The 27,473-nt window shown below is 35.1% G+C and overlaps 1 protein-coding gene across 1 annotated transcript in view; it reads right to left on the bottom strand.

Moving 5' to 3' along the window:
* Window positions 1–27,473, bottom strand: part of dlgap4a (discs, large (Drosophila) homolog-associated protein 4a) — an 80,555-nt gene continuing 53,082 nt past the window's right edge. Inside the window, exons 6-11 of the mRNA XM_056448746.1 lie at window positions 21,876–22,300; window positions 15,093–15,181; window positions 13,224–13,609; window positions 9,333–9,424; window positions 3,295–3,438; window positions 1–1,220 (exon numbers count right to left, since the gene is read on the bottom strand). Of these exons, the coding sequence (XP_056304721.1) occupies window positions 996–1,220; window positions 3,295–3,438; window positions 9,333–9,424; window positions 13,224–13,609; window positions 15,093–15,181; window positions 21,876–22,300 (1,361 nt within the window). The 3' untranslated portion in view covers window positions 1–995. The remainder of the gene's footprint in view (window positions 1,221–3,294; window positions 3,439–9,332; window positions 9,425–13,223; window positions 13,610–15,092; window positions 15,182–21,875; window positions 22,301–27,473) is intronic.

Genomic DNA, 27,473 nt, shown 5'->3' with positions numbered 1-27,473 from the left:
TTCTGGGTAACGGAGGATTTTAATAGCTGACAAAAAAAATAATGATAAAAAAAAAAAAACAATTGAGCACAAATGAAGAGCTCTAATTGGTCACACAAACACACACACGGATGTACGTTCATCGCTTGATCTGAACACAAGCGTGTGCTGGAAAACACATGGAATGAATGAATGAACAACAGATAAAACAACCATAATAATAATAATAATAATAATAATACAAAACAAACAGGCTGTCAGGGTCCAAGTAAAAATCTGGACATCGCCATTAAGTTCCTTAAACATTCGTCATTTAAAAACAACGTTCGAGTGGTCATATTTCATCCCTGTGAACTTAAACCGATGCATCGTGTGAAAAATAAAACAAGCTGAAATGCGTTAAATTGCGTTCAATTTTACTGGAATGAATAGTGACATGAAACAAACAAAACTAGAGGAGTGCTAATAAAAAAAAAACTGTTATTCTATCAATTTCGTTTCACATTTCGAGTTTTCCGTCGAAAACGTTGCTAGAAATGGCCACAGGGGGCGCTCTTGAGCTCCGGATGAAGAACAAAAAACAGGAAGAAAAACAGGAAGACTGAGCCGATGAAAGACAAGTGCACACGTGCGGATCCTGAGTGCATGCTGTACGTTGGCCGTCCGCAGGTCATGTGACGAGTGGAAAAAAGCGGGTCATGTGACGCGTGTAAAGGGTCTCAAGAACGTCTTCTCTTATTAAGATATTATTAGCACAATTTACAGACAAGAGTCTTGATATATTCCATGAGATAATTCACTTTTTTAGGACATTTATAGTTATAACAAGGTTAATCGTAGAAACGAACGTCAACGGGAGGTTCTTCTGTGGCAGCGCTTGAGCGTTCAAAATCGATTTTTCTTGCATTTTGACGTATTTTTCATTTTGTAATTGATTAAGTTTTCAGCTTTCAATCCGACCTCGGTTTTTGAGTGTTTCTTCATGACCAGGAGTTTTTAATGAACTTTTTTTGTTATTAGAGTCGCGTCTGAGCCTCAGGAACGTAGATTTCGATGCTTTCGGCGCTCTCGGTGGCCGAATTCTGGCGTTCAGAAACCGCTCGCTTTGCCGCCATCAGACGTTTTCTGGCTTCTTGGCGCTGTTTGTCAGCCACCGAGTCCAGGCTCTTTTCCTTCCCGCCGCTGGGTTTCACCTTCACCGTCTTCTTTGGTGTGTGCACTGGAGCGGACTTCTTCTCCTCCTAAGATAAGATGACAATCATTCAAACAATTCTAATCGGTCTCTAAGAAATATTCAATATTACATTCATGTATAACATAAAATCAATATAAATGTGTTCTTTAAATAAATGTGAAAAATATTGTGTAATGAATTGTTACATTTTTAATGAATAAAGTAATTATGAAGTTAATAATAAAAATGTAAAATACATAAATAGTTAAATATACATAGTTAAAATAATATTTAATCAATAAATAAGAATTAATTTGTAAAAAATAATAAAAATAAATGTTAATTTCTATGAATGTGTAAAATCTCATTACTTTTTTGTAATAAAAGCAATTTTGAAATTATTTTTCATTGTATTTAATAAATAATATTGATGCAAACAAAATATTAAAAATATGTGCTTTCTAAATTTCACTTTCATATATAACAAAATCAATAAATTGTTTAAATAAATGAGAAAAATATTGTGTAATGAAATTTTTGTAAAGATTAAAGTAAATATATAGTTAATAATATAATATAATATATATATATATATATATATATACATATATATATATATATATATATACACACACGCATGCATGCATACACACACACACACACACACACACACACACACATATACATACATACATACATATATATATATATATATATATATATACACAATTTAAGCAAATGTGCAATCTTTTATTATATTTAATAATTTATATTAATATGCAAAAACCTACAAAAAAAATGTACATTCATAAAATATTAATCTGTAATGAATAAAGTAAATGCAAAATTAATACTGATGAAAAGTTTAAAATACGTAAATATGTATAAAATAATAATGAAATATGCACATTTGTAAATGAGATGTACACGACAATGAATTATATTCCTTTCTAATGAATTAAATATTAAATTAATAATGAATAAAAAATTTGATTTTCAGTATTAAAACACACAGCATATAGTAAATTAATTAAAACAAATTAAATTAATAAAAATACAAATAAAATAAAATGCACAAAGTTTATATATATATATATATATATATATATATATATATATATATATATATATATCTATATATATATATATATATATATATATATATATATATATATATATATATATATATATTTTTTTTTTTTTTTTTTTTTTTTTATTTGAATCAACCGTAAAAAAAATACTTTAACCAAAAACAATAAAATCAAATTAAAAATGTATCAAATTAAATAAAATGACATAACATTTTTTATTTTACATTTTTAAAATTTATAAAAATCTAAATGCATAAATACCATAAAAACATATATAAACATAAATACTACCATTTAATCATTATATTAGTTTAGAATTGCTTTTTTCTAGTTCAGAGCTGCTGCGATTGAGGTGTAAAATGTTAACGTCTAATAAATTTGCTGATTAAAGTAAATATGAAATTAATAATCAAAATATATAATATAATAATCAAATATTTTACTATTAATATGTATAAAATATTAATAAAATATGCAATTTTCTAAAATAGATGTGTAGTGTAATGAATTTTATTACTTTCTAATAAATAAAGTAAATATTAAGATAATAATGAATTAAAAAACATCAATTTTTTGTATTAAAACACAACATATAATAAATTAAAATAAATTAAATTAATAATAAAAAAATAAACAAAATTGTATAAAATTATTTAAAATAACATAAAATTAATTGCATTTATAAAATAAAATGCATAAAGAATATATAAAAAAAATAAAAAAATAAAAAAATAAAATAAATCAACCATCAAAAATAAATATAAAAATACACATTAAAAATGCACAAAAATAAAGTAACATTAATATAAAGTCAAGTACATTTTAAAATGTATAGAATAAAACACAATGCACACACAACATAAAAAACGTATAAAAATAAATACTAATATTTAATCATTATATTAGTTTATAATTACTTTTCCTGGTTCAGAGCTGCTGCTTTGGGTGTTGAACGACAAAGAAGCGATTTGAAACTAGGCTCTGGCTCTGAACCAGCACTCAATCTGCCTTGCTGGAAAAGAGGAGCTAACAGAGGAGCGTGAGCTGGACCTTTTTGTCAGTCGTCTTCCAGTCGTTGGACCTGAGGAGGTGAAGCTCATCAAACTTCATGCTGATGTCCTCGATGGAGAGCTGAAGGAGATCCCAGAAACCTGCCAGATCCTGAGCCGTGGGCCGAGGCTGAGCACTCACGTCCTGATGACAGAGAATGTGGAGGAGGAGAAATTCATTTTTACCAAAACCCAAATGCTTATGAAATAGTCAGGGTTCATACACATTTTTACTAACATTGCAGGACTTCCAGGTTAATTTTTATGACCTAATGTTTCATGTAATACCACATTTAAACTCATTACAGCATATCAAACAGAATGTCAAGTCAGAATGATTCGCCCTCTTGTGAATTTGTTTTCTTTTTCAAATATTTCCCAAATGATGTTTAACAGATTCAGGAAATTTTCACAGTATTCCCTATAATATTTTTTCTTCTGGAGAAAGTCTAGAATAAAAGCAGTTTTTAGTTTTATTAAAACCATTTTAAGCTCAATATTATTAGCTTCCTAAAGCAATATTGGTTTCCTATTCTCTAAATCAGGGGTTCCTAAACTTTTCAGCCTGCAACCCCCAAAATAACAATGCCAGTGACTCCCCAGTTTGGTTTGAGGTGGTTATAAACATATAAACCTTGCACACATACCGATAGGCCCAAGTCTATTCATTGTTTAATTTTGGAGAACACCACTTGGAGACCATCCTCCATGTTCAGTAGTAGCCTGTATTTATTTTTAATGTATCTTAGTGTCCTAAAGGTGTCAGAAAGTTTAACCTGGTGCCATAAAATCAATGTGCTGCATCTGACGCCAGAGGGGGGGGGGGGGGGGGGTCGCATAAAAAAAAAATCCCAATGGAAAGGCTGATGGCTTTTTATTTGTATGTTGTTTTTTATTGTGTCTTATTAAAGGTGCAGTAGGTCTTCAGAAACATGTTTTGTTGCGCTGGTTAAAGTTTCTTCCCATTCCAATAGTAATGATGAAAGTAAATGATCTAAATGCATTTATAGTAGTGGTGGGCCGTTATCGGTGTTAACGTGCAGCACTAACGTGAGACTCTAATTGGGCGATAAAAAAAAATATTGCTGGTAATCTATTCTTAAGGTTGGGTTGGGAGCTGGGTCTATTCTATGCTAGCTATGATGACTTTCGCCTTCATGTTTTAGCGCGGATGTATACCTGGCTGAATTGCACTGTAGGTGACGAGAGCGAGTCTTTGAACTTGTGTGTATTCCTAATGTGAAATTACCACATCAAATGTGACGTGCTAACATGGATGCAGTTCACTAGAGTGAATCTGATTAATGTTAGCTCCACATCTATCAGGCACCTGTAGAGTTAATGCGTTCCAGTAAAACATATACAAATAAACGGACTGGGTGCTTTTTAAAATGAATGATGGTGAATGAAAGTCAAACCGGTGAGCAGTCTGACAGAAAAGTGCCGTCTGAATCAAATCAGCAGGATGCCCTTCTGGATCTTTCACTAACTTCGAAGACACTACTGACTACGCTTACATGGTCATCTGTAATCTAGTTATTTGCCTTAATAGACAATAATATAATTAAGGTGTTTACATATAGTGCTTTCATGTAAGAGTTTCCTGTAATTTAAGGGTGACTTTAACTGCAGTTCGGCAGTTTCACCTTCGCTCATGAACATTTCATTCATGCCCCCGTAACAAACTGAGGTATTAAACGCAAATAAGGAGTAAGGACTGGTGAGAGTGTTATGGAATTTAATAACTCACAATGAATGAAAAAAAAAAAACATCCGCATTTCGCGGTGTGTGTGGTCGTGTATGTGGATCTTGTCGGAAAATATGGTGAAAAGTCCTACATGACGGTAATAGTTTGATCGTTTAATTCAATAATGCCACTAATATATGCATAATCCGCATCTTAATTCCATTTCTGTTAAGTTCAGTTATGACTTTAGTCAGATTTAGGTAATCAAAAATAATAATAATAATAATAATAATAATTCTTCGCTGTTTGGAGCTTATGTAGGCCTACAGTTCAACATTTATGTTTCACTAAATAAACAGTTTGTAAACACAAGTACATCTTATTGAACATCATTTATTTTCATCACCGATTATCATAGTACAACAGTTTCTCAAGCAGTTTGTGATGCATTTTGGAAACAGGAGATGTGCTTCTGGTCTAATGCGCCACCTGGCATGAGAAACCCGTTCTCAAAGACTTACTTTTAGTCATTATTTGGGTAGCACACATACTCTGAATGCCTTCGCCAGAATTCAAATGAGCCATTTTAATCTAGATTAATTAGGCATAAGACTAAAAAAAATGTTTGTTCAGTTAAAAATTGTCAGGCCGATAATTCCCATAATTCTGATAAGTAGCCCAAACTGTCAGCAAATGTAGATTTGTGTATCTGTGCAGCCGTTCATGCAGAGCCGCCATTTGCACATACACACGAGACAATCACAGCAGTAAAATCTAATGCTCAAAACTTGTTAAAATCCTGAATCAGTATTGGAGTTAGTTTTGTACGCTGGAGGGAGGACGACACCATGGCTGAAGGTTTTCTCTTAGACAGGTCATGTTCTGTTTTAAAACTATTTTAGTCCAGCAAAGCTGATGTAGATTGTATTATTAATGGGTTATATGCACAGAAGTGTTGTTCAGCCACTGAAATCTCCCGGTGGAAGATTGCTGTGACTATTTTCAGTTTCATAAGGCCCTTTCACTGAGTCGATAATGTAGATATTTATTTAGTTCAACAACAAAACATCAGTTAATACACTGCTCCGCCGAGTCTGCTTTACTGAGCTGAAGCTGGTTTTATATTCACATTGGTTCATTTTTAAACGATGACAGTCTGTGACGCGCTCCCTATGTAGCTTACCATGCAAATGAATATTCGCTCTGAAACAGCATGTCAGTATGGCTTAGTAATAAGTGTGATCCCTACATGCCGCCGGCCAACCACTAAGCATACAGTAGTCTCTTTAGGAAAAAATGCATGAGAGAGTGAGAGCAGCGATCCTTGCATGCATAAAATATTGCACATTATGACAAGTTCTGCTTGCTACACATCTGTAAACATGCTAGATATAATATAGTTTTGTGTTCAGAATTGTAATATTATAAAGTACTATAAAGTTTTCAAACTGGTGAATGACATGATCTAGTGGGTTGTCTGCTGTCATCTTTAAGGTGCGCATACTTGATTTCAGGAGGCGTGGCTTTGGACTAGGCATAGGATGATAAACGTTTTCAAGTTATACCAGTTTGGAAAAGCCAAGGTTTTAAAACCGCCATATATATATATATATATATATATATATATATATATATATATATATATATATATATATATATATATATATATATATATATATATATATGGCGGTAATTTATTATTACTTTTTTTTTTAAACCGTTCCTAAGGTATTTGTAAGATTTTTTTAACTACAACAATATCTCCAGCAGAAAATATATCCAAAGATGTCTTTTTAAATTGTAAATATATCGATGTTTTTGCAACTAATGAAGACAGCGGAAGTCATTATTTATTTTAATAATTATGTTTACTGTTCCCAAATATTTTAATCGTTTCTAAAAATAAAATACATTGGCTGCGTTCGAAATTGCCTACTAAGTAGGTACTACATTTGAATTTAAATGTACTACTCGACTGTTAGAAAAGGACGTTCTATACTGTATGAATGAGAGTAGTATGAATGAAGCTTGGATGTACTACATTCGCCATTTTATCATGATCACGTGACACACTCGTTTAACTCCCATTCATGAATTCTCTAGCGGTGCATCATAGGATAGCGTAGTATCCATCGGATGCGCATTAAGGAATTTCGCCAAAAGTAGTAAGTCATCCGGGTACTTTTCACATACTGTTTTTCGAATTCTATGAATTTGGACATACTACTCCACTCGCATACTGTTTTTAGCGTACTATATAGTATGGAAGGTTGCAATTTCAGACACAGCCATTGTGTTCAAAGCAGAAAAGGTTGTTTTTTTTACCCAGACATTTAAAAGGAAAATATTTTAGAGCAGTAATCACAATACCGTGATATTTTTAACCAAGGTTATCATAACGTTAGAATCTTATACCGGCCATTGCCTACTTTAGACAGCATGGAAGGAACTGTTGGCATTTTGGCAGATCACCTACTGCACCTTTAACATGTTAACAATCTTACTATTAACTACTATTTTGTTCTTCAGCAGGTTATGGATAAAATATGATCATTCTAATAGTTTAATAAAATGAATTTGATTTATGGGAAAAAAAAAATCGCTAAGCTTTTTTCCCCAACACTTTTCCAGGTCTGGAAAAAGCCGTCGTCAAAATTCCATGACTTTTCCAGGTTTTCCAGAACCGTATCTACCCTGTATTGTGTTTCTATCTAAAGATTTGGCTTAGGTGGCCCTAGCATGAGATGTATGACGTATTTGAATATAATTTCCTTGTCTTGAAAGGAAAAGTCCAGCAGGTCCGTAATGTAACCTTGAAGAATTGATATAAGCAGGAGAAAGCCCTTCTCTCCATGCCACACTCTGCGTTTCTGTATGACTGTCTGGCTTTCTTGCAAGCGAATAAAGTCATCTTTAAATATAACTGGACATGTTGGTCTCGCATTCAGTGATGGAATTTTAAAACTGCCACAATAAGAAACAAACACACTCACACTGAGGCCATGCACACGTTACTTTTCAGACAAAAAAAAAAGTCATTTAAATACAACTTTAATAATGCAACTGGTAATTAATTACTTTCTTAAAGTAACTCACCGAACACTGCTTGCAATGCAAACAACAGAGAAAACAGCACAGATCTGATTCACAGAAAGTTTAATGATACTGAAACTACAGGAGTGTAGCTTCAGTGTTATGAAGTGTTTGCCATGAAGAGCCAGCAGAGGGCGCACTAATAAAACGATTAAAACACTGTGCTTGCTTATATTAAATATTACTTCAGCACAGGCCTTTTACTTTTACCAAAAAACTATTTTTGAACGAGAATTTGATTTGTAAAAAAAAAAAATTGGCCACTACACGATAAGCTTCTATTAGTTCATGTTTTACTGACATGCTCTAAAGCCCTGCTCACACTGTGAGATTTCATCATCGATTCTGTCATCTGAGACGAATTTGGGAAATCCTAAAAGATTCCTGAAATCCTCGGCTAATATCAGTGATCGAGATCGTTGTATTGACATGTTCACAGACAGCTGCTTAAACCCTGTTGCGATCCGATTTTTCCTCTGATGAAGTTCTGGCTGTGTCAGAAGATTTCAGACACTTCCCTGTGGTGTGACAACAGCTGCGATGAGCGTCAATCCAAGAACCAATAGGAGCTCCTTAAAATGATGATGCAACCCACGCAACAATTCAAATGATCGTGGGGAAATGTCAAAACTTGAGACTCGCCGTGTGCAAAATAGCAGCTACAAATTGTTTACGTTTGCTGTGAGGAATCATTTCAGAACGCGAGATAGTGAAAGAGTCACGAGTGGACGACGTCAAACTCTGGGGGCAATCTAAAAAATAGCAATCCAAATCTATGCTATTAATGCATAGGAATTAATGCATGTTATGTTATGCATGTTATTAATATTACTTAATGCAATGTGAGTTGAACCAACAACGAATTACTTTATTTTCATTAACGTTACATGTTAAAGATGAGTAAATACTGTAATAAATGTATTGTTCATTGTTTGCAAAAACATTCATATCAACCCTTATTGCAAAGTTCCAACCAAAAATGTAATATTATTTAGTCTAAATTACATGATTAAAAAATAAAAATAAAAAATAATTAGTAAAATTGATTTTATGAGTATTAAATTATGAGGAATTTAGGTATTAAATTGTGAGGAACTTAAAAGCAATTCAGTCATTTAATGCAGAAATGGGACCATATAATGTATAATATAATGTTTTATATAATGTATTTAATCCTCTGATTGTGAGGTGAAATATGATCAGGACTGGCTGTATTTGACCATATGAGTGCTGAAATGACTTTAATCATGATACTCACCAGGTTCTGCTCACAAAGACCCTGGAACTGCTGAAACTTCTGCGACATTAAGAGCTGAGCGCTGCCGACAGCACTGCGGATCTTCCCTAACACTAAACACACACACACACACACACACACACAAGGAGAAAGAGATGTATGAAACAATATCTCAAACCATCTAATTGAACGTACAGATATCTTACTCCAACTATTTGTATGTTCGAACAGAGAAGGGCAGAAGGAAGAAAAGAAAAAAAAGGATGAAAGAAGAAGAAAAGAAAGAAAAAAAAAAAACGCCAGTTGCTGATTGCAAATTTAGTGCCGAAATCATCCGATTTCAGCTTTTAGCCAATCAGGTCAATCAGAGCATCTCAACCTCTCTCTTCAATCACAACAGGTCCAAACCTTATGACTGCAATCCCAGACTGCAGGAGATAAAATTAGCCACCAATCGAGACGCCTGTGTTTAAAGCTCATTAATGAGCAGACTGACATCATCCTTAATTCATGATCCACCGACTGCAGACTTGCGTTAAAGACACCACGGCTGACCGTTCATTAAAGCAGCTTCCTGGACATTTATCAGTCATGAGTAGGCCCACATGGAATCTGCGCGGGCAGAATTCAGCAGATTTTGAACCAATCATTGATTCTGTGTATTTACTTGTGTAAATGTGTGTAAATGTATATTTATTCAGTTTAGATATTAATTACAGCAATATTATTGACTAAAACTGAAAATGTTCATTTGATTTATGTACAGTACAGTTTGAACAGTAATATTTTCTGTCTTTTAGTAGACATATTATATGAGAGACTTGCATTTGTTTACCAAATACAGTGAATCTAATTGGATTTGCATTTTAACATTAAATAAAAATTAAAAAGATATTTTTTATTTCACATATTTAGGTTTTAGTGATGATACTCTCAAAATAATTCCACAGAAATCCACAGATTTTACCAAAATTCTCCGCAGAAATAGCAATAAACATCCGCAGATTCCGTCTGGCCCTAGTCATGAGAAGGCCCATAGGATCCACAGATTTCCACTGATATTTTAGCCCATCATTGAGTCCATTTATTTACTTATGTAAATGTATCTTTCAGTTTTTTTATTTATTTTAGTAATATAAAAGTCTATATGACTTATATGCTACCTGATCAATCATTTGAAAATTACATTTAGTATGGGGGCGTGCGAGAGATCTGCAGAGTAGATGGCAACATAACAGCCTGAGGTATCAAGACATTAGTTCTCCCCATTACATTACAAACTGCAGGAGATTTCTTCAGCAGGATAGCGCTCCATCTCATACTTCAGCCTCCACATCAAAGCTCCTGAAACCAAAGAAGGTCAAGGTGCAGACATGAACATTATTGAGCATGTCTGGGGTAAGATGGAGGCATTGAAGATGAACCCAAAGGATCTTGATGAACTCTGGGAGTCCTGCAAGAATGCTTTCTTTGCCATTTCTTATGACTTCATTGATAGGTGATTTGAGTCATTGCAGAGATGTATGGATGCAGTCCTCCAAGCTCATGATGGAGTCAGACACAATATTCATTCTGTTTCCACTGCAGCATGACCACATATTCTATACTGGACATTATTTCTGGTCATTGACAAGACGTTTGTCTAAGCAAAGTCAGACCTTACTGTCCTAATTAAACAATTAAAAATCAAGGCATGATCATATTTAATTGTGGTAAAATGAGTGTAATCTAGAGGTCTTTGCCTTTCATATAAGCCACTTCTGATACCAAATGATCAACTAGAAGTCAAGTTATTATTTGTTGTTCCTAAAACTGGATAGGCGACAAGACTTTTGTCAGGTAGTGTACAATTAGGTTTGTAAAGTAATATTTTCGGTCTTTTAGTAGATATATTATATGAGAGACTGACTTTGTTTTCCAAACAAGTGGATCTAACTGAAATAGCACTGTAAACCTCAAGTACAATTTAAAGATTTTTTTTTGTTGTGTTAAGTTTTTAGTTACAATACTGTCAAAATCGTTCTGCATAAAGTCAGATTTTGTACAAAATTCTGCACAGAAACAGCAAAAACCGCAGATTCTATTTTGATTTCATTACCAATCAGAAATCGGCTCAGTCATTTTTGTAATCGATTAGTTGAGTACATGCATAATTCACCCTCCTTTGACAGAGGCTTAGCATTGGCCTTTTAAATAACTAAAGTAACTTAATTATGTATTTGAAGTATTATATTAGTATAAATTAAACTAATTAACTTTATCACTCCAAAAAAAATCCACTGACTTATTTTTGTAATCGATTAGTTGAGTACATGCGCAACTCACCCTCCTCAGACAGCTGCCTATTATCGGTGTCTTGAAAACTAAAGTGAATTTAATTATGTATACTTAAACTAATTTCCATTATCAATCAGAAATCAGTTAGTTATTTCTGTGTAATCGATTAGTTGAGTACATTCGTAACTCACCCTTCCGAAGGCAGCTGCTTAACTTTAGTCTCTCGAATAACTAAAGTATCTTTAATTATGTATATGTAAACTAATTCACTATGAATCAGAAATCAATGGGCTCAGTTATTTTTGTAATCAATTAATTGAGTACTTGCGCAACTCGTCCTTCTATGACAGCTTGTCTTTGGTCTCTTAAATAACTAAAGTAAATTTATTTACGCATTTGAAATATTATCTGCATAAATTAAGCTAACTCACTTTATCAATCAGAAATTGCTTGACTTATTTTTGTAATCGATTAGTTGAGTACATGCATAAAGACTTGTGCAGACTGGGATGCTTTTTGCTCGCGTTTTCTATCGACGTTTAACGCCTCATGACTAAATAAAGGGCGCCAATGTGATCGTGCTCACCAATGCACAAAACGCCTGTCGTATATGTGTCATTTTTAAAGAAACGTCTCATGCTCGTTTTTTTTGTTTTGTTTTGACGTGCCACATCAAAACCTTCTCCACCAATCAGATTGGCACTTTTGTTCACGTGCACGGAGCTGCTGAAGTAACAGTAAACAGCACTTAGAGGCGCTCAAGCGCAAAACTGTCAATGCACATTGAAGAAGAAGCCCAGAAGCGATATGAAAGTGGAGCTGCTTATTGCAATGGTGAACAATAATCATTTCTTCATCGCTAGAGCTGCTACTTGAACCATCCATGCTTCTTGAATAACTAAAGTAAATTGAATTATGTATTTGAAATTATAAATCATTATAAATTAAAATAATTCACTTCATCGCTAAAAAAAAAAAAAAAAAAAAAAAAAAAAAAATCGACTGGCTCAGTTATTTTTGTAATCGATTAGTTGAGTACACGCGTAACTCACCCTTTTCCAACAGCTGCTTGTCTTTAGTCTCTTAATAACTAAAGTAAATTTAACTAAGTATATTTAAACTAATTCACATTATTAATCAGGAATCAATTGGCTCAGTTATTTTTGTAATCGATTAGTTGAGTACACGCGTAACTCACCCTTTTCCAACAGCTGCTTGTCTTTAGTCTCTTAAATAACAAAAGTAAATTTAACTAAGTATATTTAAACTAATTCACATTATTAATCAGGAATCAATGGGCTCAGTTATTTTTGTAATCGATTAGTTGAGTACACGCGTAACTCACCCTTTTCCAACAGCTGCTTGTCTTTAGTCTCTTAAATAACTAAAGTAAATTTAACTAAGTGCATTTAAACTAATTCACATTATTAATCAGGAATCAATTGGCCCAGTTATTTTTGTAATCGATTAGTTGAGTACATAACTCACCCTTTTCCAACAGCTGCTTGTCTTTAGTCTCTTAAATAACAAAAGTAAATTTAACTAAGTATATTTAAACTAATTCACATTATTAATCAGGAATCAATTGGCCCAGTTATTTTTGTAATCGATTAGTTGAGTATATGCGTAACTCACCCTCCTCCGACAGCTGCTTGTCTTTGGTCTCCTGCTCCATCTGCTGACACCAGGCCTCCATGCGGTCAGTTTCAGCCTGGAGAAGCTTCTGAAAGCATCGACCGTCCCTGAGGCAGGCCGATCCTCCTGGCTGCTCTACGGCTCCGTTAACGCTCCCACTGCCGGCCTGCAGAGACGGGTCTGGTGGAGGGAGGCGGGATGGGTCCAACGCTGGATCCAGCTTCTCCTGTAGCGAGGTCAAAGCAGAGCGGGTCACGTCCGCCAGGGAGGGTTTGTCCAAAGACTGACCGGGCGTTTTATTACCCAAATGTTTACCGTCGGACTGCTCCTGAGATTCAGCCTCCGTCGTCTCCTGTCTAGACGCCATGCTAGTGAAGCGGCTGAGTCTAGACACACACACACAGAAATAAGATGCTGAGAAACACTGACAGCAGTTCAGACTCAGGTCAACAGAGAGTGCAGATAGACACCTCCTCCAGTAAGTTATGAGTGCATTATGTGGAAATCAATGTGTTGGAAGAAACATCAGTCTCCACAAAAATAGCAGTAATACAAGTAAACAGTAGGGATGTGCTGGTCTAGTCAACTTAATGTTACAGCCAGTGCTGGGTGTAATTATTTACAAACTAACTAGTTACTGTAATTAGATTACTTTTCAGCTGCTAAAGTGATTACAGGATTCATACACAAGACTTTTCCAGAACTTTCAAGTACATTTGTCCATGACGTAATGTTTCATATAATGTCTACATATACAAGATAAATAATAAGAAAAACAATGACGTTCAAATTAATAACAGCATATCATAAAACACGCAACTATCTACTTTGTTTAAACTGATGTTGATAATGCTTACACAGCACTAACAATGCGAGAGCAAGTTTTTGGCCAAGGACAGAAAAGAAGTAAAGACAACTAACCTATATTCAAGTTAGGGCTGCACAATATATGGTTTCAGCATCGATATCACAATGTGTGCATCTGCCAATAGTCACATCGCAGGATATGCAATGTTGGGATTATAGAGGGTCGGGCACTTGTATGGATACACCTTAATAAACTTGTAGGGAATTTCACAAGAAAAAAACAATGGTGTGCTTGGTTTTAATGTGACTTTATTATTTCATGAGTTATTTACAAGCCCCCTCACTTATGCTAATGTGCCACAAACAGGTTAATATCACCAACCATTCCCATTTTATTAAGGTGTATCCATATAAATGGCTCACCCTGTAGTTTAATATAGAGTTTAATCATAATGGAGTAAAAGTTTATCATCTGCATGCATAAAAATACAAAATAGAAAAATAAATAAATAAATAAACAAACAAAAACAAAAAAACAAATAAGACTTTCTCCAAATAGTAAATAAAAAATATATATATTTTAGGAAAACACAGTAAAAATGTACCTGCTGTTAAACATAATTTGAGAAAAAATTAAAATAAAATGAAATCTCAGTAGGGCTAATAATTTTGACTTAATGTTGAAATACTTTGATAAAACTGTAAAAAAAACATCTTGAACTTGAGCAAGAGAGAGAGAGAGAAAGAGAGAGAGAGAGACATAGACAGACAGCTGGTGTGTGGGAGAGACACACGCACACACTTACAGAGAGAGACATGTAAATGAGAGATGGAGAGATATGAAAATAGACTCCAGCGCCAGGAAACAAAGTGAGCCGGAGATGCGCACGGAATCTCATTATCGGCTGCCGACGACTCTGAATCATTATTAGCGAGTGTTTTCAGTACCATACAAGGCTGATAGAGAGCGATCCGCTGCTGACTCACACACACATTTACAGCGGATCAAATTCCTCTCTGCTAAACCCTACAGGAACTAAACTTTTCTGAAGGGAAACTCACGGCCTGCCGTCTTCAACCTGAACCCCGATGGACTGGAACCTGGTGGTGGGGGTTTGTTCCTCTTTCAGAATCGGCTGCACACAATCCACCTGGAGCACAAACATAGTACAAGTCAGAAATTATTAACCCTCCTGTATATTTTCTCCCCCCAAATTTCTGTTTAATAGAAACAAGATTTTTTTTCAACACATTTCTAAGCCTAATAGTTTTAATAACTCATTTCTAATACAGGGTATAAGCAGGAATCCTAAGGGAAATTTCAATACCTTTTTAAGTCCTTCTCAGAATATTTCATCGCCACTTCAAGTTCTAACCAGTATCAAACCTTTAACTAAATAAACTGTTGGTAATAAACAGTTATAGTTAAATAAATCAATGAAGCACAACCGTGCAACAGAACTCAGGTAAGCTCTGAAGAAACAAACCTTGAAATAACAAATTACACAGTTAATTTCAGCGACAAGCTTCAGCCACTGTTTAAACTCGTCTTTCTCCAACCAGGAGTATGCAAACTTGCATTATCCCATTTTGCCGTCTGTTTTGCTCTATGGCAGGGCCATTCAATTAGTTTGTCCTGGGGGTCAGTTCATTAAAAGCATCCCAAATGAGGGGCCCGGAGAGATAGGACAATACGAGAGATGACACAACAGCATATAAGAGCCCATATGTTGTATTTTTGCTCCTTAAGACACCCACGTTGGCTTTTTCTACATTAAAATGTCAATATATTGTATTTTGAAACTACATAACATCACTTCATTGTACAATCTGGCTATTTTTACACAGCATTTCACATTTCACAGTACAACAAAAGCAGTGCATTGCTTTCGTAGGCTTCTTCTACTTTCAAACACATTCATATGTTGTTTTAAACTGCGTAACAATTAGGAATGCTACGATTATAGATTTTATTTGTAAGATTATATAGTCTGAAGAATAATCATGGTTTCACGGTTATCACGTCTATTGTAAATTTAAGCTTTATATTAGGTAAGTATTTAAATGAACTGCTGTTTTCATCTGCGTTCATACATACATAATCATTTTAAAATCTGTAATAATTCTTCTAATATATCTTTTGTTTACTTTGCACTGAAAGCCACGCACAACTCGCACTGCTATGGTGAGGGATGTTTACTACTTGGTACGCCTCTTTCAGAATCGTCACTGGTTCGATCCAAGACCAACGACGAGATGATCCCAAGGTTTCCATATCCTGGACCAGGGCCGTATCCTGAGCAGCTACTGTGGTGGTCAGGGAGGAGTGGAGAACATGAGACTGATACCTGTGACGCTCCAGAGACAGACGAGTCTTCGCTGAGGCCAGCTTCCAGCCTCCGCCACTGAGACTGCAGCTCTGCACAAGACGTTTGGCCAGCGGGGAAATTAAAATGGTCGTGCCCAACTGAGCTTGGTTTCTCTCAAGGTTTTTTTCCTTTACTTCCGCCATTTAGTGGTTTTTTTTCCCTCTCCGCTGTCGGCACTGGCTTGCATGGTTCGGGATCTGTAGAGCTGCACATCGTTGGATTTGCTCTTCAATATTTGGACTCTCAGTAGTGATTATTAACCACACTGAACTGAGCTAAACTGAACTGAACTTAAACACTACAAACTGAACTACACTGTTCCTATTTACTGTGACCTTTTATGTGAAGCTGCTTTGACACAATCTACATTGTATAAGCGCTATACAAATAAAGGTGAATTGAATTGAATATATTCTAATATTGGAAATAGCAAACTTGCACGCAGAAAAGACGCAATATGTGATATAAGCTCGGAACTTTAAACTAGCACACAGGTGGCATAACTTTATTTAGTTGCAGCAGTTTCGTTCTGTGCAACAGAAACGCGGCGTTAAGAAGCCTTTAAGTTTAAGTATCCAAATGTTTTCGGCTGCCCGCTCCACTCACTTGCTTAACTTTCAGGTGACTCACGTTCTACACAGCCTTCAACTGCATCTCGTGCTGTATTGAACAGATGCATGTCACTTCATAAATATAGCAGCCGTTTTTCGACTGAACTGAATCTATTTTTGATGTCTTGGTCACACTATTTGGAGGGCCGAACAAATTGCCTCGCGGGCCGCCAATTGAATAGCGCTGCTCTATGGTTTCGCTACATGTGGAGAGCGTCACATCACTTTCCCACGTTTGTCGCAAATTACTTGACATCACCTGGACAGAGGAGCATGGCCGGACACACCCGGCCCGAACCAATCGAGGAAAATAATTATATTTATGCCTTTTTGGTGTCAAACACTTGAACAAAAACTTAGAGAACGCTTGAAGAAAATTTAAGACCTCCTAAAAACGGGATTAAGACTTTTTAATACCTTTTAAGGGCCTTAATTTTCTCATAATTGATTTATCAACTATTAATACTTTTTAAGACCCCGCAGAGATCCTGTGATAAATGATTTATTTTATCTTTGCCATGATGACAACACATATTTGACTAGATATTTTTCAAGATATTGAGCTTAAAGTGACATTTAAAGGCTTAACTAGGTTAATTAGGGTAAAGTTAGGGTAATTAGGCAAGTCATTGTATAACAATGGTTTGTTCTGTAGACAATCTAAAACAAATATTGCTTAAGGGGCTAATAATATTCACCTTAAAATGGGCTTTAAAAATTAAAAACTGCTTTTATTCTAGCCGAAATTAAACAAATAAGACTTTTTCCAGAAGAAATATTATAGTAAACACTGTAGAAAAATTTCTGAATCTGTTAAACATAATTTAATTCACAGGAGGGCGACTAATTTTAACTAGGGCTGTGCGATTAATCGAAATCAAATTTGAAACTTTGTGATTAGCTAATCGCAAGGCTGTGATATGAAATATATATTATGCATTATTTAATTTTGGCCACCCAGAGCAAATGCATGACTGCTGTCTGTGTGTGACAGTCTTACTAGCCATTTGAGAGAGCACAGTTTCGTTCTGCCCCATCAGAATTGCGCAACCGAACTATGCAGAATGCCACACAATAAAAAAAACAAAAAACATACAGGAAAGCGCGGATGAGTGGAATAATAGCGTCTGCTGCTTCAGAAGCATTAATAGACAAATTAATATCAAAGAAAAACAGGACGTCGGTAATATGGGAATATTTTGGTTTTCGAAGTCACAGACACCAAACAAAAACAGGTCATTTTTAGGTGCTGTCGCAGAATTGTTGCCACGGCTTACAGATTATTGAGCTGAAGCTTGACTACAAAATTAACATCGCAAATCAAAACGTAATCACAATATCGGTCAGAAAAATCTAAATTAGATATTTTGCCCAAATTGCACAGCCCTAATTTTAACTTCAACTGTATTTCAAGTCAATCGTAATACTTTTTAAGACCATCAAGAATGAAATTTCAGACTTATATCAGGTTAAACGCAAAGGTATTTTTAAAATTCAGTGTCATTCAGTGTTTTCCCAAGTAATAAAACAAGTATTTTAAAGCTTTCACAAAGAAAGATTTGATGCAGAACTCAAACCTCTTTCCAAAGTTCACCCAGAGCTTTGAATTAAGCCAAGTACAAACGGCTCATTCACAATTAGTTACGGTGCATCATATTCACAAGCTCATTAACATAAAAACACCCATATTTACATATCAATGCAACTCTGTGTTCAGGAGATTAGCCTGTCTGGCATAAATTATATTGGGTTTTTGTCAAAGTATGGAGGGCCAAATGACAACAACAAAAATAAAACGCAAAAAAATATATAATAATTACTTATGATTTTTATATTTATTTTAGATCAATTTTAATATAATTTTTATTATTTATATGTATACACACATTATTATATTATATGTATTAAATATTATTTTTAATGCAACTGCTTATTAAATAACAAAATAAAATGTTTATTTTATTATAAAACATAAATACAAATATTTAAGTGCAGTCAAAATAAAGTTAATGCATGTTCTTAAACTACTCGCACAAATATGCTGGTGCACAGTAAGATTTCAATTAAATAATTTGTATATTAAAAATAAATGTTATATAATATATATAAATATTCATAAGATAATATTAAAATACAACTGATGTTAGATCTGTGTCATATTCAGTAGCAGCGCTTAAAGCATAAACAATAAAATAACCTGCTGCTGTGAAGTCTGTAAATCAAACAACAAATAAAACCCAGATCTTCTGTAGCTTTAAGGATTCATCAACATTTAACTTCACATATTTGTGTTGAATAACTTTGTTCAATTTGTATTTGTTGTTCAATTTTCTACTTGCTGTATGGCAAAGGTAGCTGAATATGGCATTTATTATAATGCTTTTATGCAAAGACTGTTTAAAAAAAAATAATAATAATAAAAAAATAAATAAAAAAATAAATAAATAAATAAATAAATAAATAAATATATATATATATATATATATATATATATATATATATATATATATATATATATATATATATATATATATATATATATAATATATATATATATATATATATATATATATATATAAAATAATAATAAACTGGACCTTCAATAAAAAAGCAAAGCTATTCCTTTATGTTTTCCAATACAATTTTTCTTAATAAAATAAGAAAATCTAATAAAATAATACATTAACTGTTAAAATAAAATTAATTTTTAAATAAAATTAAATGTACTAAAAATAAATGCTAAATTTAAAAACTTAATTTTAAACAATGTGTTAACTGTGACAGCAATAAAACACATCCAGAATCTGCTTTGAGGCCAAGAGCGATTGCACGATATGCAAAAAAATCAGCATGGAGTTTAACTCATGCAAATAAAAGTGAAATCACAAAAACATCCTGTTCAACACACTTAATTTTTAAAGCTTCATTTAAAGTCGTGGATTGCACTTCCAGTTCTGGGAATTCACATTTAAAAGAAACTTTTCACTTCAAATAATACAGTTGTGCAACAAATAATCCATATACATAATGAAAAGTGAGAGATACTTGCGTCGGTGTACTTCCATTCCATCCATCATAAAAATAATGCTAAAGCTTGGTGTTTTAAAGGGACAGTTCACCCAAAAACATTTCTCAAAATACTTTCTTCTGTGATTAACAAGAAAGAAACTCAAAGCATTTAAACAAGGAGGAGTAAATTGTGACAGATTTTAAATGTTTGGGTGAACTATCCCTAATGTGACATTAGCATTACAAACACATCTGAGGGAAAGATTTTGTCTTTCATATTCCCTAAAGCCCTAGATTTAATATTCCCCAGCAATATTCAACAGAAATACATATTATTATAGAAAGACTTTTTATTTTATTTCTGAGGGGCTATTGGTCTGCTGAAAGTAGTATGGTAATTATAAAAGGCTGCCATTTAATATTGGATGGATGAACCGTGAGTAGAATAATGACTGAGAGTTTACCTTTTACTTTCCTCTCCGCATAATTCACTCCTCCTCAAGCCGTTCTCAGTGTATAAGACTTGTTTTTCTGTCAGACGAACACAGTTGGAGTGGTTTTAATTTTTATCCTGGCTTTTCAATGCTGTATAATGCTCTTGGAGAGTGACTTATTTAGAAGTTACCCTTGCGTTGTACGCAGTATATTACTCTTACAATGTCTCTAGCCATCTTGCGTCAAATGCCGTAAATGTCAATCGTGCATAATGTACATTCAGCCACCGCTGGGAGTCAGTGATTTGAGTTCATATTTTAAAAACAATTACAATGTGAGGCAAAGTGTAGCTAATTTGTATCGTAAGTGCAGCTGTGGGCTAATGGTTAGAGTTGTATGTGTGTTATATACATATATACATATATATATATATATTCAAATTGCGTATGTTTCTTATTTACCATTTTATTGGTTAATTGGGGTGATGACTGCTTGCAGATGTGATGTCTGGAGGTTGACTGTGGCTGCGTCTGAACTCGCTTACTATATAGTATGCTAAAATAGTATGCCAGCCAAGTAGTATGTTCTAATTCATAGTATTCGAAAAATAGTTTGCGAGAAGTTCCCGGACGGCCTACTATTTCCAGTGAGATTCTGAAGTGCACATCTGATGGACGCTATGCTATCCCATGATGCAACATGAGAATCCATGAATGGGAGTGATGTGTCGCAACTGACGCTGGTAGGTCATGTAATAATGACAAACGGCGGATGTAGTACGTCTGAATTCCATTAGTACTTCACATTCATACTATAAAGAACGTACTTTACTAATGGTCATGTAGTAAATTCAAACTCAAATGTAGTACCTACTAGAGGAATATGAGATTTCGGACGCAGCCATAATCTAGTGCTGCGTCCAAAAAATAAAAAATATCGCATACTTCCATACTATATATTACGCTACAAACAGTATGCTAGCCAAGTAGTATGTCTGAATTCATGGTATTCGCAAAACAGTATGCGAAAAGTACCCGGATGACCTACTACTTCCAGAGATTCTGAAGTCTACATGAATGAAAGTGAAGCCATGCAACTGACGCTGGTAGGTCATGTGATCATGATAAAATGGCGGATGTAGTAAATCCGAGTTCCATTCATACTACTCACATTCATACTGTATAGAACGTATTTTTCCAACGGTCGAGTGGTACATTTAAATTCAAATGCAGTACCTACTGAGTAGTAGGCCATTTCGGACGCAGTCTAGGATTCTCTTGTATTTCCGGTGTGACCTGAGGAATACCTTTGTGGGACAAAATATTGCCCAATTAAATTGTCTTTTGAGAGCTAGTGGCAGTGAAAAAGGTTGCTAGCATGAAAGCTCAAAGAATTCACATCATGAATATTCATGAACCCACCTGAATCCCAATGGACGAGAGCTTCCTTTTGGGTGGAGCTTGTGGTTCGTCTGGGACCAGAGTGAGGCTCAGGGGCTCGGGTTTTGCATCGGGGACTGGAGTGGGAAGAGCTATAGCAGGAGGGGGTGTGGTCACCCTGGCGCTGGGCAGCTGTACGGGCTCCCGTGGGGCAGGGATTGGCGGCAGGATGGGCGGCCGCTTGGAGCCCTTCACCAGACTGCCTGTCCGAGAGCTGGCGAGGCTGTCAGAGGAGTTGCTGCGCCCTGATTGGCTGTTGGCCTCACTGCGCTGGTCCTGGCTGTCCAGGTACGTGTCCTGCGCAGATTCGGTGCTGCTCTGGACGGTGACGGAGATGTAGGGTTTGGAGGCGTTGCGTGGAGGAACGGGTGGAGGATTCTTCTTACACACTGCCGTACATGTGGAGACTGCAGGAAAACAGATGAGACAGGGTATCAGCATAATGGCCTAACATAGAAATCATGCTGATTGTTGCTGTAAGATAATGAAAATTATATGTTCACAATTAGTACAGAAATATAAAGAAATATAGGAATGTTCACTAGGGATGTTCCGATACCCTTTTTCCCTTCTTAATACCGATTCTGATACCTGAGCTCGGGGTATTGGCTAGGGGTGTGAACTAGGCTTGGGCGGTATCCAAATTTTGATACCGTCAAACCTCCTCCCCATTTTACCTTGGTATACCATATTACCGTGCATAATAAAAAAAATTATGATGTAAGGCTCAGACAGCGTCACCAAACTGTTGGCTTGTGTCTAAACCAGGGGTGTCCAAACTCTGTCCTGGAGGGCCGGTGTCCTGCAGATTTTACCTCCAACCTGCCTCAACACACCTACAAGGATGTTTCTAGAAAGCCTAGTGCTAAACCATTCAGAAACTGTATATGCGACCTTAGGTTCCCGGTCACCTGAGATGATGTGTTCGCGAACACAAGAGCAAAACCAAAAACCACCCAGCTAGATGATACGGAGTCCAGACAGCCTATAACAAGCTGTCTGTATAAACACACACACATAGACACACAGCATCACGCTCTCTCATTCACACACATACACATGCATATAAACAGCATCGATGCGGATAGGCGTGTGGTCGCTCGATCGGGAGTGATAGACCACCCGCTCCCGTACAAACTACACCAGAGTTACCGACCGCTCCCGCTCTTTATTCGGAAATTTATTCCCACACTACAAGAATTCTGGTCGGATCCCATGGCTCAGCAGTGGGAATGCAGACCTCTAGTTCGTATTTACCACGTCTCCCTTCTCGTTCGGTCGAAACACGAAATACCACTAAACTGCAAACGTTGTTCTTTTTCGAGACCAGGTCACTTGGTGCGCGACTTGCCATCTTACCTCACCTCTCTCTCTCCTCCACACTGTCCCGTTATGACAATCGCATATTTAGGCATTAAATAAATAATATTTAATACTCGTCTCCTATATAAGTGCATTGTTTATGGCGGTATAACGTTATTGAAACTGATACAGTTGCTATTTTTAGATCCCGCTGTATACCATATTACTGTATTACCGCCCAAGTCTAGTGTGAACCTACACTGGTCTCACGGTTCAGTTTGGTTACGATTATCATGCCATCGATTCAATTCAATTGGATATCTCGGATATCACTGTGCACTGACGATGCTTTCCATACATAATTAGATTTTTTCTTCACAACACAAGAATTTTTTTTTAATGTATACATTTATTATTATTATTTATATATTATTTGTATTTATAAGTGTAAGTGTTTATCAGTGTTACTCATTGGTGAACAGCGCCAGAGTGTTAGAGCCAATCGCAGCCCTTTCTGTTGAGCGCGAGACCAATCGTAGGGGTTTAAGAAAGAACTCGCTAGACAAGACTCAGAAAGCAAGCGGGAGATTTATATTTGTTTATTTGCTATAACTGCTCGTGTTGTTCTGTGCATGTACTTGAGTTTTAAAGTTGAGTTTTGTATTAAAGGACAAAATTGTATTACAAATAGTATATAAAATATTTAATCATTTTAATACAATTGCTGTGCTGTGAAGAAAACATAAAACTGTATGGAAAGCATTGTCAATGCACCGTCAATAATCGTAACCGAACCGTGAGACCAGTGTAGGTTCACACCTCTACTATATAACTAAGCAATCTACACTGTGCTGAGCAAGAGCACTTCTTTTCCTGTTAAACTGAACAGTTGCATCAGATGACGCAAGCGTGCTCTGTAGCAGAAGGCAAAATGCAATGTGAGGGCTGTCAGGGGAGAGGGGAATGGGAATAATTGCGCTTCGGCACGGTTCAAGCACGCCCTCAAACAAACAAATATATTCAGTAAACCAGAGTGTATTTAATATCTGACACTTATTATCAGACATTCAAATAGAATATTATTTACTGTAAAATTTATTTAATTATTATTATATCTTATATTTAATTAATTAAATATAATTAAACAATTTATTAAAATTATTATTAATTATGAATATATTATAATTAACTCAAACACCATAAACTTAAAATCTAGTGTAAACTTATAATCAAGTTTTTCAGTATAACTGTATAAAAATCAGTCCAAAAAAATACTAAAGAAATAAAAAAAAAATATATGATTAATCTATATAAATAACCTCTTTAAAACTTAAAATTCAGAAACATTTTTTTAAGTAAAAGTGTGTTAACCTCTTCTACTTTGCTGTTCTAGCAGTGGTTGTTGTGGCAACAAAGCACAACTTCCTGTGTTTGCATTCTGAGTATTAAAGAAGAGCTGACGCCGGGTTTGCAGTGTTAAGCAAAGTTATTGGGCATATACGTTTCATCGGATCGGTTTATGGTTTAATATTTTCACTGATACTGATGGCAAAATTTTTGCAGTAACGAAGAGTATTTCCGTTTATTGGTATCGGAACAACCCTAATGTTCACCAGAAGTTGTAAACAAGCCAGACATCACTGAAGTACGTTTTGAATGTGTTTTTTGTACATACTTAATTACAACAATGAGTATGGGGCAAAATAAAAAAGCATGTATATTTTTAATAATCAAAAATGTTAAATTATGGTGAACCCCATTCTTGTAAACATGAATAATTTGAGATTTAAAATAGTAAATAAAATACTAATAATAAATAATTTATTAATAATAATAAATTCTCGATTATACTGAAACTTACTATATTTTTTCTTAATTTTAATAATGTAATAATTTAAAATGCTGGTTTTTAAAAGTAATATATACTTCAAAAATAATTTTAGGGATTGTTTATAATAATAATAATAATAATATTAATATAAAAAAAATTAATAACAATAACAACAACAATAATAATAATAATAATAATAATAATAATAATTATTATTATTATTATTATTATTATTATTATTAACCTAAATTAACAACTACCAAAAATCAAACTAAACATTTTTTTTTTATTTTTGCATAGACTTTGCTTTAGACAAATTCAATACAAAACTAAATAATTAATTACCTTAAATAATTAGAATACAAATAATCAATATAATCATAATAAAAAACAAACTGCAACATTATAATGGCTGTACTGCAGCGATGGCTATGACACCAGTAAAGGTCACTTTTGCAGTCAATTGTATTTCACCATTTCACAGCCATAACCCAAAACACAAAGTCTCTTCAAAATGTCACACATTTTTCCCAGCAGCCTCTTGTCTGAGAGCAAGAGGAAGAGCAAAGACAAAGACAGGCATTCACCTCCTCAGATCTGGACATTATTCCTGATCCTGCAAAAAACTCAAATGTCTCCCTGTTTTGTATGTGTGTGTGTGTGTGTGTGTGTGTGTGTGTGTGTCGTGAGGCTGAGGATATTATTATTATTATTAGAGCACTGAACAGTGTAGGAGAGGCTTGTACAGGCTAGTAGGCGGAATGAGCAAAGACACCACACCATGACTCATTTCATTTCACCATACAGTCATTTATGCAGGAATTTCAGCCTGTGGATGATTTATAGATTATGAAATCATGAAGTGACGTCCAGCATTTAATAATCAACAGTTTAAAATCTGGCTCTATTTCAGGGACGCAAATTAAAAGATCAGATTATTATAATCATTACAAGTCTGATATCAGTGCACATTATGAAAATAAAATGCAAAACCGTAATAATTCACACAATATGATGTCACGTTTTAAATAAAGTGAGAAATATAATCATATAGGAATGAATACATTTCTGAATGTATTCTTTAAAATAGAAACTTTATATACATTTACACTCACCGGCCACTTTATTAGGTACACCAGTCCAACTGCTCGTTAAACCAAATTTCTAATCAGCCAATCACATGGCAGCAACTCGATGCATTTAGGCATGTAGACATGGTCAAGACGATCTGCTGCAGTTCAAAGCGCGCATCAGAATGGGGAAGAAAGGGGATTTAAGTGACTTTGTACGTGGCATGGTTGTTGGTGCCAGACGGGCTGGTCTGAGTATTTCAGAAACTGCTGATCTACTGGAATTTTCACGCACAACCATCTCTAGGGTTTACAGAGAATGGTCTGATAAAGAGGAAATATCCAGTGAGCGGCAGTTCTGTGGGTGCAAATGCCTTGTTGATGCCAGAGGTCAGAGGAGAATGGCCAGACTGGTTCCAGCTGATATAAAGGTAACAGTAACTCAAATAACCACTCGTTACAACCGAGGTCTGCAGAAGAGCATCTCTGAACACACAACACATCCAACCTTGAGGCAGATATGCTACAGTAGCAGAAGACCACATCGGGTGCCACTCCTGTCAGCTAAGAACAGGAAACTGAGGCTACAATTCACACAGGCTCACCAAAACTGGACAATAGAAGATTGGAGAAACGTTGCCTGGTCTGATGAGTCTCCATTTCAATTGCAACATTCAGATGGTCGGGTCAGAATTTGGCGGCAACAACATGAAAGCATGGATCCATCCTGCCTTGTATCAATGGTTCAGGCTGGTGGTGCTGGTGTAATGGTGTGGGGGATATTTTCTTGGCACACTTTGGGCTCATTAGTACCAATTGAGCATCGTGTCAACACCACAGCCTACCTGAGTATTGTTGCTGACCATGTCCATCCCTTTATGACCACAGTGTCTCCATTTTCTGATGGTTACTTCCAGCAGGATAACGCACCATGTCATAAAGTGTGAATCATCTCAGACTGGTTTCTTGAACATGACAATGAGTTCACTGTACTCAAATGGCCTCCACATTCACCAGATCTCAATCCAATAGAGCACCTTTGGGATGTGGTGGAACGGGAGATAAATAAATCTGCAGCAACTGCGTGATGCTATCATGTCAATATAGAGCAAAATCTCTGAGGAATATTTCCAGTATCTTGTTGAATCTATGCGACAAAGGATTAAGGCAGTTCTGAAGGCAAAAGGGGGTCCAACCAGGTACTAGTAAGATACCTAATAAAGTGGCCGGTGAGTGTATATACACTAGTAATATAAGATTATTGTCATATAACCCAGCACTATACAGCAATAATTTGGATTTATTTCCTATCCGAGTTCTGTCCGCACTGAGAAACAGTGCCGGGTTAAACATGACAGAGTCTTCAGCTTTGCTCTG

The sequence above is a fragment of the Danio aesculapii genome, chromosome 23 (assembly GCF_903798145.1).
Source record: "Danio aesculapii chromosome 23, fDanAes4.1, whole genome shotgun sequence".
Lineage (NCBI taxonomy): Eukaryota > Metazoa > Chordata > Actinopteri > Cypriniformes > Danionidae > Danio > Danio aesculapii.
The sequence above is the reverse complement of the archived record's forward strand: the minus strand, read 5'-3'. Positions and strand labels throughout refer to the sequence as shown.